Here is a 13335-nt window from a genome sequence, read left to right on the forward strand (position 1 = left end):
TATGGTTCCCAATCATATTTAGGCAGCTTTTTCCCACCTGTTTGTTGTGGGATCTTGTTTGTGTATAGTTGCCTTGAGCACTGCGGAGCTTCACGTTCGTTACTTTCTTCTTTATTGTTTTTTTGCCGGATCACGTTAAATAAAGATGACGAAACCAACCCACGCTTTATTTTGGTCCGAGTCTTACAACAACGTTTGTGACAATACCAAACATGAATTCCCAGGTTGCTTCCCTTACCTTAGGCCTAGAGCTGTTGTCTTCCTTCACCATAGTAAAGTCAGAGCCATTGTTGCTGTAGCCCACCTTGAACTTCTTCATAAACACATTCTTGTCTCTGTAGAAGAAGAAGAATACTTCATTAATCCATTCTACAGGCCACTGAAGTTAATCTTCTGCCAAGATCCCAACCTCTGCGAAAGACACAAACATACACTGGCTCAAACCCTCCGGTTGCTGACCCGCCTATCTAACCTCCATATTACCTACCTGTGGCGTCCTCCTTGGATGAGCAGGCCGCTGACCAGCTTGTCCTGGCCCAGGTCCACCTGCAGCCACTCGTTCCGGAAGGGATGTCTGGTCTGTTGCTGGGTCCAGCCCGACCTCCCTGTCAGCAACCTGGCGTTCTCTGGTACCCAGCCGCGCTCTGCGTGCGATGACGCGCTGATCTGGGCGTCTGAGATTTGACCAGAGACCATCCCCAGCATGCCGGAGCAAGGGTAGTCTGTGAAATAGAGAGCGAGAGAGAGGGGGCAGGGTGAAGCTGCTGTGTCCTCATGGGCTCTATAAGGTAATAGGATACCATTTCAGACACATCCTGCGTCTGAGTGAGACAGTATGTAACAGCTTTCCCTGTGGAGATCAACTCCCCCTAGTTCCCAGTCATGTGTCATTCTAACCTCTTAATCACCTGGGCCTTGCACAGTAAAACAAACACACACACACACACACACACACACACACACACACACACACACACACACACACACACACACACACACACACACACACACTAGCCCTGCAGTGAGAAAGAGTATAATACCATGATGTTCTCCTGCTGAGAGAAATAAGGGAGGATATGGATCTCTGGAATGAACCATGTGCTGTGCTTTGTAAATACTGTATGTACGATGACTCAACTTGCCTTTTTGCTTTTTTCCATTGCACTTTTACAATAACAACCAAGCATGACCCTCAACCGGCTTAGGAGGCAGTGATTCTTCTTCTTTACAACCAAGAACAGAATATTAGATTTCTTAGCGCACTTACTAGGGAACCCGGTAATAGTATATGGTATATATTAGAAGTTAAAGACAAAATATGCTTATGCAATTGTGTGTGTGTGTGCGCATATGTGCATTTGTGTGTATGTTTGAGAGCTGCCTGGTGATGTCTGCCCTGATGTCTGCAGCTGTGTGTGTGTACCTGATGTCTGCAGCTGTGTGTGTGTACCTGATGTCTTGCAGCTGTGTGTGTGTACCTGATGTCTATAGCTGTGTGTGTGTACCTGATGTCTTGCAGCTGTGTGTGTGTACCTGATGTCTATAGCTGTGTGTGTGTACCTGATGTCTGCAGCTGTGTGTGTGTACCTGATGTCCGCAGCTGTGTGTGTGTACCTGATGTCTAAAGCTGTGTGTGTGTACCTGATGTCTTGCAGCTGTGTGTGTGTACCTGATGTCTATAGCTGTGTGTGTGTACCTGATGTCTTGCAGCTGTGTGTGTGTGTACCTGATGTCTAAAGCTGTGTGTGTACCTGATGTCTAAAGCTGTGTGTGTGTGTGTGTGTGTGTCTGTGTGTGTGTGTGTGTGTGTGTACCTGATGTCTAAAGCTGTGTGTGTGTGTACCTGACGTCTAAAGCTGTGTGTGTGTGTACCTGACGTCTAAAGCTGTGTGTGTACCTGATGTCTAAAGCTGTGTGTGTACCTGATGTCTAAAGCTGTGTGTGTGTGTGTGTGTGTGTGTGTGTGTGTGTGTGTGTGTGTGTGTGTGTGTGTGTGTGTGTGTGTGTGTGTGTACCTGATGTCTAAAGCTGTGTGTGTACCTGATGTCTAAAGCTGTGTGTGTGTGTGTGTGTGTGTGTGTGTGTGTGTGTGTGTGTGTGTATACCTGATGTCTACAGCTGTGTGTGTGTGTGTACCTGATGTCTAAAGCTGTGTGTGTACCTGATGTCTCAAGCTGTGTGTGTACCTGATGTCTCAAGCTGTGTGTGTGTGTGTGTACCTGATGTCTACAGCTGTGTGTGTGTGTGTGTGTGTGTACCTGATGTCTACAGCTGTGTGTGTACCTGATGTCTAAAGCTGTGTGTACCTGATGTCTACAGCTGTGTGTGTGTGTGTGTGTGTGTGTGTGTGTGTGTGTGTGTGTGTGTGTGTGTACCTGACGTCTACAGCTGTGTGTGTGTGTGTGTACCTGACGTCTACAGCTGTGTGTGTGTGTGTGTGTGTGTGTGTGTGTGTGTGTGTGTGTGTGTGTGTGTGTGTGTGTGTGTGTGTGTGTGTGTGTGTGTGTGTGTGTACCTGACATCTACAGCTGTGTGTGTGTACCTGATGTCTTGCAGCCGTGTGTGTGTACCTGATGTCTAAAGCTGTGTGTGTACCTGATGTCTAAAGCTGTGTGTGTGTGTGTGTACCTGATGTCTACAGCTGTGTGTGTGTGTACCTGATGTCTAAAGCTGTGTGTGTACCTAATGTCTCAAGCTGTGTGTGTACCTGATGTCTCAAGCTGTGAGTGTGTGTGTGTGTACCTGATGTCTACAGCTGTGTGTGTACCTGATGTCTAAAGCTGTGTGTACCTGATGTCTACAGCTGCGTGTGTGTGTGTGTGTGTGTGTGTGTGTGTACCTGACGTCTACAGCTGTGTGTGTGTGTGTGTACCTGACGTCTACAGCTGTGTGTGTGTGTGTGTGTGTGTACCTGACGTCTACAGCTGTGTGTGTGTGTGTGTGTGTGTGTGTGTGTGTGTGTGTGTGTGTACCTGACATCTACAGCTGTGTGTGTGTACCTGATGTCTTGCAGCCGTGTGTGTGTACCTGATGTCTAAAGCTGTGTGTGTGTGTGTGTGTGTGTGTACCTGATGTCTACAGCTGTGTGTACCTGATGTCTACAGCTGTGTGTGTGTACCTGATGTCTACAGCTGTGTGTGTGTACCTGATGTCTTGCAGCCGTACACCTCGAAGCGCATGCAGATGCCTATCTCCCAAGACATGGGTCTGATGCGGACGTAACGGGCTAGAGTCTGCTTCGGGAGGAACGACCTTTTTTCCTCTGTAGGATTGTGGTTCCCCTGGAAAATCTGGAGGAGGAGAAGCAGAAGACAAGAACAAGATGACTTTATTGTCCAACAGAAACATATATTCTGCTTTATTCCAGAATAATAGACAATATAGTCACTTTTGTTTAATAGAACTGTCTGAAACAGTTGTGTAAAATATGGCAAAAAAAATGTCTGGCATTATTTGCCCAGAGTACACGAACTCTTGCCTAAATTATTGTGAAATGTGTATTGTGAAATGTCTGGTCTTCATGTTCAGACTGAACTCATTCTTTCTAATAGTTACAATGTATCACTATTCTGCAACCTCTCTGGGTTACACCCTTCTAGGGCATTTTTCCTGACCACTGTGCTCTCGCTTCTGCTTTGGTTGCTCTCTGAGTTCACGGCAGGTTACTTTAAAGCTCTTTGTGACAACTGCTGACATAAAAAGGCTGAACTTATATTTTATCAGTCAGTCTTACCATCTGCTTGGATCCCTCCTTTATTGTGACCCAGTCTTCTCCATTGGAGCTCACGTCCACTTTGTAGGAGTGGACAAAGTACTCCTTCTTCGTCTCCTTGGAGATTGCTCCCTGTGTTCCCACAGCTGAAACAAAACGGAGGAATCCCAGGTCCACCTGGCAACACAAATTAGGCAAGAACATCCAGTTAGCTAGAACCCTGTTAGCTCATGCATTAGGCCAATCAGATTTTAAGAAATGAAAGGCCTGTACAGGGAATATAAGAAGAAAAATGCAAACATGCAATACAGGCCTACTAACTGTGTTAGAAAAGAGCTGACAGAATCCACTTTGAGCTACCTGTCCGGGCCGCTAGTGTTTGTCCCTAAAGTGACAGAGCCACTCACGGTCAGTTAAGATATGGGTTGTAAGTGTTGATAATGTTAAGACACTCTGAATGAATAAACAGAGAGGCTGGGCTTGCATTCTGAGCAGGGCGGGGCCTGCTAGTACAATTGTGGTGGACAGGATGAAACCAGTCGGAAGGCACACAATGCCCCTGACGGTGAGTACAAGAGCGTTGGCCCTTCCTCTGGGAGCAGGGGCAGATCCACAGGAAGTCAGCTCCACTGCCGGGGGAATTCAATTGTCTGTCTGGGGAATTCCTGAGCTGCTGGTCTCTCTAAGGCTGCATCCCAAATGGCACCCTATTCCCTATAGTGCACAACTTTTGACCAGGGCCTATAAGGTAGTGGTCAATATATGGAATATGGGGCTCAACCCTGGTCTCTCAAGGGCACAGGGGCATGGAGGACAGGGCTGCCTGCTGGCTACACTGCTGCTGTTGGCTTCATGTATTAAATATTGATGTGCTGTAAAGTAGCTGGAGCACAGCGTGGTTGGTTGCTATGTGATAATAGTGTAGATGCCTTTGTTTCTGTGCATTTGTCTTGAGTCAGTGATGCTTTTTTGCTTTGTCAAATGAAAGCATTTTCTTTCAAGAGTATCCTCCAAATGAACCGATAGAGTGTCTTTGAGGTAGTATTGATTTATAGACAAAAAACAGTGCAACTCCATGCCTTCTTCTTTTAGGGGGTTTGAATTATGAGGTGTTTTCTAGGTACATCATTTTCCATTTTGTTATGATGAAGTATGCTACAGTAAGTGTCCCACTCCGCAGCATGGTGCAGCTCGCCAGAGGCTAAGTCCCCAATGGCACCCTATTCCCTATAGTGCACTACGTTTGACTAGGGCTCTGGTCAAAAGTACAAAAGGAGTGTACTATGTAGGAAATACAGTCCCATTTGGAACACAGAGTAATGCTCCATTCTTCTTACTTCAGCTGAATATAATGAGTTACCTAATTCATGCATGCGTGCCTTCGCTACATAAAATTATATTATTCATGTGTCGGCAGTTTATATATTATTGATACTATTTCCAGGATACAATTCTCCACCATGTTGTCATTTTAATGTGGCCTGGATGGTGGAGGACAGGAATTGGTGCTTCGACTCCTTTGTTATGAATCTTTGACCATATAGGTATTATGCTGATTCATTGCCTCATCTTGGCTTTTAACCAGTTTCCCCCGGATGCCACAGGTATGAATGAAACTACCAACCCATCACTGTGTGTAATTAATCCCCAACATGGCCGTTATTGTTGTACATAATAGTTGAATTGTAGTGAGATTGACATGGAATTGAACCCTGTGAAGTATCCTCATGCAGGAAAGGTTTCCTTCCTCACCGAAGACAAAGCATTTATAGAGGTTTACTGCTTGAGGAGAAACGTTTGTCATGGGTCTGTGATGTAGGGAACCAGGAAAGGGCTGTACATCTGGATAACACATTTGGACCTGGTGGTGCTGTGAGTGAACATGTTGTTCCAGGACAGAGAGGAAAAGTGAAAACAACCAGTCCTCAGAGACTGTTGGAGGAGCTCCCATCATCCTAAGAGGAAGTGAAGAATGCAATACTTAGTTCGGTCGCTTATGATCCAGTGTCGATGTGCACGTATCAGAATCATACAGTAAAATGTATTATACTTAGGCAGGGCGTGAGTTTTATTTTGGCATTTTGGATGTCTTGGTAGAAGAATGGAAGCCTTCTGTGCTATGCAGTCGTTAACATAATTGCGTTGTTAGTGCAAAACTGAACAGAAGAGATGTGTAATAAGCTCTTTACAATGCATTCAAAGCTGGTCCATGTAGAATATGTTAACATGGCAAAAAAACCGACAGCTCACATCTCAACTGACCTGACCATGATTGACCCTGTCACTTGAGAGAATCTTGTTTAGTGGTAGGCCCAATAAGCTCACCGAACGGAACCACCGCCTGTTCTTGGATGCAACACTCACTACTGAGTTCCAAACGGCCTCTGGAAGCAATCTGGAGCAGTATTTATCCTCGCTGATAATCCTCCATGTGGTCGGAACCCCTTTTCCTGTCCTGATCTTAAGCAGTCTGAACCCAATATTATAGCACGGCACTTTCTTGAGAAAACACGGAGAGGTCTGAAAAAGTGGGTCACAGCAGTCAGTCACAGTGGCCTAGTGCTGATTACAAGCTCTTCCTCTCCTCGCCATAAAAACACCAATATCCTGTTTTGAAGGATGTGCCAATGTTTTTGTTGAATCTCATTTAGTGAAGGTCCGGCTGATGAATGCAGCTGTTTCTGCCTCTTATTGTTTTCTCTATTAAAGGCCTGAGCGGAGGGTTTAATATTCAACCGCAGAGTGTTAGCACTGCCAAGTGTGGAGTAATTAGGAATACGGGAGAGTAATTAGCAGCAGTCTTTTCATAGAGGAAGTCTGGCCAATATGCTTGGCCGGCCGCTGTGGAGCTCATGTCAGATAGAATAGGAGGCGCTGGACAGTGTGTTTGGTTGCTGGACAGAACTTTAGATTCAGAGCCATCTATTGCGATAAAGGGCTCTGGTTCGTTTGAGAGAGCAAGCTGAGACTGAGACTGAAGCTGAGCAACAAGGTATTTCCTGCCAGGACAGTCCAGGACATTGTCCAAAACCCCTCTAGTTTGTACTCAAGCTGCTTGTCTGTCCACCTTTTGGCAAAAATTCTCAGCATTTTTCAATTTGTACAGATTTGTTGATGGGCACTTTGTATACAATGCTGTGCATGATTATGATTCTCAAAGAGATAACAAGTATGTGTATCAAATGTCCAAGTGGCTCAAAGAGTCTAACAGTGGAGCTTGTGTGCTATAAGTAGGTTGCCATTCATTTATAGAAGGTGGAGGGGAATATATAGAAACTCTAGGGATTTTACCAGGATAGGCTACAGTAAGGAACACAACAGCCCAGTTCCCAGGGGTACTCTGTCATTCACACAGTCCACACAAATCCATTCTTCCTCTCCCAGAAAAGAAAGAGGGAGTGCCTTCAGACTACGCTATATATACACCCCTTCAGATTTGTGGACACCCCTTCAGATTTGTGGATTCGGATATTTTAGCCCCACCCATTGCTGACAGGTGTATGAAATTTGAGCACACCGCCATGCAATCTCCATAGACAAACATTGGTAGTAGAATGACCTTAATGAAGAGCTCAGTGACTTTCAACGTGGCACCGTCATAGAATGCCACCTTTCCACAACAAGACAATTCGTCAAATTTCTGCCCTGTTAGAGCTGCCCCGGTCAACTTTAAGTGCTGTTATTGTGAAGTGGAAACGTCTAGGAGCACGGCTCAGCTGAATAGGCTCAGCTGAAAAGTGGTAGGCCCAATAAGCTCACCGAACGGGACCGCCGCCTGTTCTTGGATTCAACACTCACTACTGAGTTCCAAACTGCCTCTGGAAGCAATGTCAGCACAAGAACTGTTCATCAGGAGCTGCATGAAATGGGTTTCCAATGTCAAGTGTCGGCTGGAGTGGTGTAAAGCTCGTTGCCATTGGACTCTGGAGCAGTGAAAACGTGTTCATCATCTGGCAGTCCGACGGACAAATCTGGGTTTTTGGTGGATGTCAGGAGAACGCTACCTGCCCGAATGCAGAGTGCCAACTGTAGAGTTGGGTGGAGGCGGAATAATGGTCTGGGGCTGTTTTTCATGGTTCGGACTAGGCCCCTTAGCTCCAGTGAAGGGAAATCTTAACACTACAGCATACAACGACATTCTAGATGATTCTGTGCTTCCATCTTTGTGGCAACAGTTTGGGGCCATTTCCTGTTTCAGCATGACAATGCCCCCGTGCACAAAGCAAGGTCCATAAAGAAATGGTTTGTCGAGATCAGTGTGGAAGAACTTGACTGGCTTGCACAGAGCCCTGACCTCAACCCCATCGAACACCTTTAGGATGAATTGGACGCCGACTGTGAGCCAGGCCTAATCTTGTCGCTGAGTGGAAGCAAGTTCCCGCAGCAAATTTCCAACATCTAGTGGAACGCCTTCCCAGAAGAGTGGAGGCTGTTATAGCAGCAAATGAGGGACCAACTCCATATTAATGGCCATTATTTTAGTATAAGATGTTCGATGAGCAGGTGTTCACATAGTTTTGGTCATGTAGTGTATGTTACTGCACTATTTTGTGGTAATGTAACGACATCCCACAATTCAAAGAACAAAAGAATTACCATGCAATGGGTTCAAACTATGGAGGATGTCTCATTTGATACATGCTGTGTGTTTTCCTATCAGTTCCTTAAAAGCAGCTATTGCATTTGGTTGTATTAAAATACATTACAATCCCTGCATTATTCCTGGAATTCTGTTCTGTTTCGTGAAACTAGTGAAATCTTGATTGACATGTTCCTGTTCAGTTCATAGTGTTTGGTGTGTGTGTGTCGTGTTACATAACGGCCTTATATAACAATCTACATTTACCACAAGTGGCCTCCCCCTGAGGTTGTTGCTGATACAAAACTAGATTCTAGAAGCCATGTCCCTGTTGGACAGTTTGTTTACAGTGTGCATAGATAGGAGCTTAATCAACCCAAACACCAACTAGTCCAGTCAGTCTGGCCTCTCAATCATAATCGGTGTTGTTTGTGACTTGGTGTTGTTTCTTTTTTGGCTTTTGTAGGTCTGGCGTCATTCACAAACACCCTCATGACCTGTGCTACTACAATCTCTCTCTCTCTCTCACACACACACGCACACAATCAAATTTGCGCAGACACACACTAGTGTATACACACACATGCACACAATCATACTCACGCATGCACACCTACAATCACATACAGTACACACACACTCACTTCACATGACAGTAGCTGAACAGGGAGCTGTAAAGGACTAAACACACTGTCCCAAAGAGTTTGAACACTCAACTCTTGCTCAATCCAGTGCTTACTATGCAGCCATAATGTTTTCTAGGCACCAATAGGATAAGTAATGTCAGTGACAGACACACAGAACCCTATTCCTCTATGTAGGGAACAGTGCTCATAGGGGTAAAAAGGGAATAGGGTGCCGTTTGGGACTCAGACACCACACATGTAACCCAGCTTCCCCAGGGCTGTCTCTCTCTCGTACCTGTATCCACTCTCTAGCAGAGTCTTCTGAGGGGGTCCATCCGTTCTCTTTGTAGTTGAGTCTGGAGCGTTCTGGGGACCAGTTGGGGTTGTACTGAGAGGAGGCAGTGATCTGATCTGAGGTGATCTCTCCTGACTCCATCCCCAGGCCCTCCAGACAGGTAAATTCTGTCAGAGGAGAAATACAACATGAGTTACACTTTATTTGGACATTCCCCTAGAGATGATCAACATAATACTGATTCAATTTTCAACAAATGATCAACTGCAAATCTGTTATTACACAACAACTTGCTGGGGTTATGTTTAGAGTTAGGTTTAGTGTCAGGGTTAGGGTGAGGGCTATGAGACTCCATCCACTTGTCCTGTCGTGTTTGTCTAAAGCAGTGTTCAATTTGTTTCAGCTGGGACACTATTTTTTTCAGGCAGAATTTCAGGGGACCCCATTTTTTCCCCAAATAATTTCTCGTAACCTCAAATCTACATCAACAAATAACCTTCAATTCATTGCATTTTCATCTCTTATTAAAATGAAAGAAACCAATAAATATATTTACTCAATAAAGTAGTATTTGTCTATCTTTCTCAAAAACATTTGTATATTGTCCCATACAATAATCTGTACTCTTAATTTTTTGTTACTTATTTTGAATACCTGTCACGCCCTGGCCATAGAGAGGTTTTTATTCTCTATTTTAGGCCAGGGTGTGACGAGGGTGAACATTCAAGTTTCTATTTCTATGTTGGTGTGCTTCCCAATCAGAGGCAGCTGTCTATCGTTGTCTCTGATTGGGGATCATATATAAATTGTCCTTTTTCATTTGGGTTTTGTGGGTAGTTGTTTTCTGTTTAGTGTCGGCACCTGACAGGACTGTTTTGGTTTTCCCTCTTTGTTATTTTGTTCAAGTGTTTTGAGTATTACATTTATCATGAACACTTACCAAGCTGGGTTTTGGTCCACTCCTTCATACGACGATCGTTACTGAACTACCCACCAAAAAAAGACCAAGCAGCGTGTTCAAGAGGAGCAGGGATCCTGGGCCCGGGAGAAAAGAGAGTGGAGGACATCCTGGACCTGGGAGGAGGTTATGGCAGGGGACAAGACCCTGCCATGGAAACAGGTGGAAACAGGTGGAAACAGCAAAAGAGGAACGGCGACGATACGAGGGGACACGGCTTGCACGGAAACCCAAAAGGCAGCTCCAAAAATATTTTTGGGGGAGGCACACAAGGAGAGTGGCAGAGTCAGGGTTCAGACCTGAGCCACCGTGGGGAGCGTGTGACTGGTCAGGCACCGTGTTATGCAGTATCTCCAGTGCGCATTCATATCCCGGTGCGCTCTATTCCAGCTCCCCGCATTGGCCTGGCTAGAATGGGCATCCAGCCAGGACGGATGGTGCCAGCTCAGCGCTCCTGGTCTCCAGTACACTTCCTTGGACCAGAATATCCTGTGCCGGCTCTGCGCACTGTGTCTATGGTGCGTCTGCACAGCCCAGTGTGTCCTGTGCCAACTCCCCGCATTTGCAGGGCGAAGATAAACATCCAGCCAGGACGGGTTGTGCCAGTCCTACGCTCCTAACCTCCAGTGCGCCTCCACAGTCCAGTACATCCTGTGCCTCCTCCCTGTACTCACCCTGAGGTGCTGTCATCAGCCCAGTGCCACCTGTACCGGTCCCACACATCAGACCTCCAGTGCGCCTCCACAGGCCAGAGCTTCCGGTGACGTTTCACAGTCCGGAACCTCCACCGACGGGCCACAGTCCGGAGACGGTCCCCATTCCAGAGCCGGTCCCCAGTCCAGGGCCTGCAGAGCCCATCCCCAGTCTGGGGCCTGCAGCAATGGTCCCCAGTCCTGGGCCTGCAGCGACGGTCCCCAGTCCGGAGCCTCCGGCTACGGTCCCCGGTCCGGAACCTCCGGCGATGATCGGTGGTCTGGTTCCTCCGCCGATTATCTACGTCCCGCACCAGAGCCGCCGTGAAGGGATGCCCACCCGGACCCTCCCCTTTAGAGTCAGGTTTTGCGGCCGGAGTCCGCACCTTTGGGGGGTAGGGGGGTACTGTCACTCCCTGGGCATAGAGTGGTTTTTATTCTCTATTTTGGTTAGGCAAGGGTGTGACTAGGGTGGACATTCTAGTTTCTTTATTTCTATGTTGGTGTGGTTCCCAATTAGAGGCAGCTGTCTATCGTTGTCTCTGATTGGGGATCATATATAAGTTGTCCTTTTTTGTTTGGGTTTTGTGGGTAGTTTTCTGTTTAGTGTCTGCACCTGACAGGACTGTTTCGGTTTTCCCTTTTTGTTATTTTGTTCGAGTGTTTTGAGTATTAAATTTGTCATGAACACTTACCACGCTGCGTCTTGGTCCACTCCTTCATGCGACAATCGTTACAATACCACTGGTCTACAGAGACTCTCTGTATTAGCGTGACTCATAGAGGTCTCAATCACAAAGACAATTCATGTGTAATGTGATATTAACTGTGTTTTACTGGAAACTAAAAGTGACTTGCTCAAAATCCAAATACAAATACAACAGGTAGACCTTACAGTGAAATGCTCAGAAGAAAAGAAGAGCATTGTGTATCTCAACTGGACATGTTAAAAGATGACCCATTCAGAACATTTTGTAAAGACGCTAGAGCGTACCAAATTCCTCTGATTAGTCGTGGTTGTAAATTCCTCACTCTCAACACCCCCGGAGTAGTACGTCGAATGCCTGTCTTTGTTAGTGTCTGTTTGGTGACCCTTTCCCTAGACACAGGTTCAGGTTAGGTTCACTGCCCTGATGCATGCACCCTTAACCCCAATTCAATCTCCTTAATGCTGAGTGCCAAGCAGAGTGGGACTGGGTCCCATTTCTATTTACTCTTTACCGCTGTAAAATACCAGTGGTTGGTGTTCATGTTCATGTTGGATGACCAAAACTCATCAGGTGGTTGTGCAAAAACATCACAAACAGACTCCACATTGAAATTTCCCCAGACTCTTACAGTGATTTAGGGCCTTGCGACCTGTCCCTCTGATCCTGGTTGAAGGAATGTGTGTATGTGCGAGTGTTTGTTTGTTTGTGTTTGTGGGTGCACACTCACACGGCTCCCATCAGATTGTAAATCTGTCCACATAGCCTTTCTCTGGATGGCTAAGAGTAGTGCTGGTGTTAGAAAAATCTCTAATTATCCCAGATGGCTGTAGAAACACACACACACACATAAATACACACACACACACACCCTCTGTGGCTGGCTAGCTGTGTGTTTTCACAGTGGACCCACACAGAGCAGAGTGATGACTGGTCTTGTCACCAGGCCTCCAGCTAAGCGTGACAGATTGAAATGAAGGCTCCATGGTGAACCCAATCACATTGCCTTTTCCACAGCATTCGCTCCCTATCAGTCTGTTTGGTAGTAGAAATGCCTAAATGTTCTTAAAACTGTTTTGGGAAAACTTCAGATACTTTTTTCCATTTCGTGGGAGGAAGGTTGGTGGAATGTAAAATTCTCAGAAATCAGTATTCCTCCAATTTCCCCGATGGCGTTATCTTATCTATAACAGTCGGAAACACCCCATACTGTGACTTTGATCGCATGAACTGTTGAAATAGTCTCTGATAAGGTCTTTCATTTGGATTGCAATGATATGTGGACATTTTGATGTTCTATCAATGCCTGTTGAGCAAATGGAAGCGAAGGAAACGCATGAATAGAAATTAGAGAATTAGCAGAGCACTGAAGAGAGATGGAAGAAAGAACAGACACTGTTTTGGATTCTCTGCGATGGGAGTAAGTCCATCCTGCCTCTGTGTGTATGAGAGGCATCTAAACAGACCTTATGTCACCAGTCAGTCACACACACATTGTCCCCCCCGCCCCCATCCCTCCTACTGTGGGTGTGTTTGTAAATTCTATCTGGAGTGCCAGAGTTCAGTGTGTGCTCAGAGTGCGCTCTGGGCATTTGTAAATTCTATCTGGAGTGCCAGATTTCAGTGTGTGCTCAGAGTGCGCTCTGGGCGTTTGTAAATTCTATCTGGAGTGCCAGAGTTCAGTGTGTGCTCAGAGTGCGCTCTGGGCGTTTGTAAATTCTATCTGGAGTTTTAGAGTTCAGTGTGTGCTCAGTGTGCGCTCTGGG

General features: G+C 46.1%; 1 protein-coding gene across 1 annotated transcript in view; it reads right to left on the minus strand.

Moving 5' to 3' along the window:
- LOC135558641 (neuropilin-1a-like) overlaps positions 1-13335 on the minus strand; it is an 81361-nt gene that overhangs the window by 23224 nt on the left and 44802 nt on the right. The window contains exons 6-10 of the mRNA XM_064992600.1: positions 9213-9379; positions 3734-3889; positions 3146-3290; positions 488-722; positions 239-335 (exon numbers count right to left, since the gene is read on the minus strand). Of these exons, the coding sequence (XP_064848672.1) occupies positions 239-335; positions 488-722; positions 3146-3290; positions 3734-3889; positions 9213-9379 (800 nt within the window). The remainder of the gene's footprint in view (positions 1-238; positions 336-487; positions 723-3145; positions 3291-3733; positions 3890-9212; positions 9380-13335) is intronic.

Source organism: Oncorhynchus masou, chromosome 17 (genome assembly GCF_036934945.1).
Source record: "Oncorhynchus masou masou isolate Uvic2021 chromosome 17, UVic_Omas_1.1, whole genome shotgun sequence".
NCBI lineage: Eukaryota > Metazoa > Chordata > Actinopteri > Salmoniformes > Salmonidae > Oncorhynchus > Oncorhynchus masou.